This window comes from Nanorana parkeri, unplaced genomic scaffold, assembly GCF_000935625.1.
Source record: "Nanorana parkeri isolate BGI_ZX_2015 unplaced genomic scaffold, ASM93562v1 scaffold1533, whole genome shotgun sequence".
In the NCBI taxonomy this organism is placed as follows: Eukaryota; Metazoa; Chordata; class Amphibia; order Anura; family Dicroglossidae; genus Nanorana; species Nanorana parkeri.
In genome coordinates, this window is record NW_017307801.1 from 218374 (window position 1) to 220222 (window position 1849).

At 42.9% G+C, this 1849-nt stretch overlaps 1 protein-coding gene across 1 annotated transcript in view; it reads right to left on the reverse strand.

Annotated features, from left to right (window-relative positions):
* The window catches only part of SELENOH (selenoprotein H), a 3676-nt gene extending 2771 nt beyond the window's left edge, over positions 1–905 (reverse strand). The window contains exon 1 of the mRNA XM_018570445.1: positions 716–905. Coding sequence (XP_018425947.1) covers positions 716–834 — 119 coding nt within the window. The 5' untranslated portion in view covers positions 835–905. The remainder of the gene's footprint in view (positions 1–715) is intronic.
* Between the last annotated feature and the right edge of the window lie 944 nt (positions 906–1849).

Consider the following 1849-nt stretch of genomic DNA (forward strand, 5'->3'; position numbering starts at 1 on the left):
CTAAACTGATGAGCGGTAAAAGCTTTTAAAGTGTCGCCTATGGCCAATTTTGGGTATGGTAGTTTTCTGCAATTTCGCGGGTGCGCGCAATTTTAAAGCTTGACATGTTTGGTGTCTATTTACCCAACGTGACCCGATCTTTTATATTTTACCAAAAAACTGGGTAATAATAAATGTTTCCTAACATAATGTAAAAAAAAACTTTTTTTTTTTCACAATTTTCTGTAATTTGTCCTAATTATAATAAAAAATAAAAACCCCAGTGGTGATTAAATACCCCCAAAATAAAGCTCTATCTGTCCCCAAAAAAATGGTATAAAATTTATTTCAGTACAGCGTTGCATGACGGAATAAACGTCAGTCAAAGGACTGCAGCGCTGAACACTGAAAAATGGCCGCCACAGGAAGGGGGTCTAAACACCTGGTCTTGAAGTGGTTAATTTGCCATGATGGTGCAGGAGGAAACTGACCAGACAAATAAATATATTACATATCCAGTCTGTGCAGTCAACAAGCAGACACATAAGTAAACAAAACAAGAAACATGCAAGTACAAATAAAGTTTCTAAAAATAAAATAAAATGAATTGACGCCTGTAAAGTCCATAAAACAGATATCAATAAAGATTTCGACATTCAAAATAAATAATAAAAAAGAGGTCTGGTCGGCATGGAGACAGATCATAACGCTGTACTGGGCTCAGCCAGGGCCTCACCAGTGCTCAATCACGATCCTGTCCCCGGCAGGGGTCTCCACTTTCGCCTTCCCGTTTGCTTTTCCCTTTTCCTTCTCGCCATCCTCCTCCAGCTTCCTCTTCTTACCGCGTGGCGCCATCTCCGAACACACGAACGTACACTGTGCGAGTTCACCGTGCGCGCTCCCGACGCTTTTCCCTCCCGATTTCTCTCGGCTGCTCATTGGCTGCGAGACGTCACCACGGAGAGGGAGAAGGGGAGCGCGCGCCCTCTGGTGGAAGAAGACAAAAAGAAAAGCGCGCGCCCTCTGGTGGCGGGAGGGAGGCACTGCAGGCTCCACACGATACCATCATGACTCCTTTTATGACTCAAAGTTTATCAAAACTGGGGCAGACAAAATTTGGAGCAGTTGCCTCAGGCAACCGATCAGCTTCTCTCTTCTGTTTGTTCAGTTTAAATTTGAAAATGAAAGAGAGAAGCTGATTGGCTGCCATGCAAAACTGTTCCAGATTTTGTCTGCTCCAGTTTTGATAAATTGCCCTCAAGGTCTTCTCTGACACCCCCCCACCCCCCTCACTATTTATTTCCTGTGCTCCTCTTCTCCATTTAGTGGACATAATGATGTAATACATTACAAGCATTCAACTTGAATAAAATTGATATCTAAGAATGTTCCCTTTTGCGTCTATTCGCACAGAATTAATGTTCGGAAAGATTCGTAGGGCTCAGTGTCGGGGGGGCGAGTGTGAGCTTGAAGTGAGCTGCGGACTTTTATTTGGACTTCTACATATTTCATTGGTTAGATTGGGATACTTTCCTGTGGCTTTGTGCACACACACTATATATATATATATATATATACTGTAATCATTTGGGGGAAAAAATGTATATTATATTTTGTTACTTCATACATTCCACGCCATATATAAAATCCCTATTTCTGATTGGCTGCTATGTGCTCTCTGATTGGCTGTTATGAGCTGTCTAAGTGGCTGCTATGAGCTGTCGGATTGGCTGATGTGAACTGTCTGATTGGCTGCTATGAGCTGTCGGATTGGCTGCTATGAGCTGTCGGATTGGCTGCTATGAGCTGTCGGATTGGCTGCTATGAGCTTTCTGATTGGCTGCTATGAGCTTTCTGATTGGCTGCTATG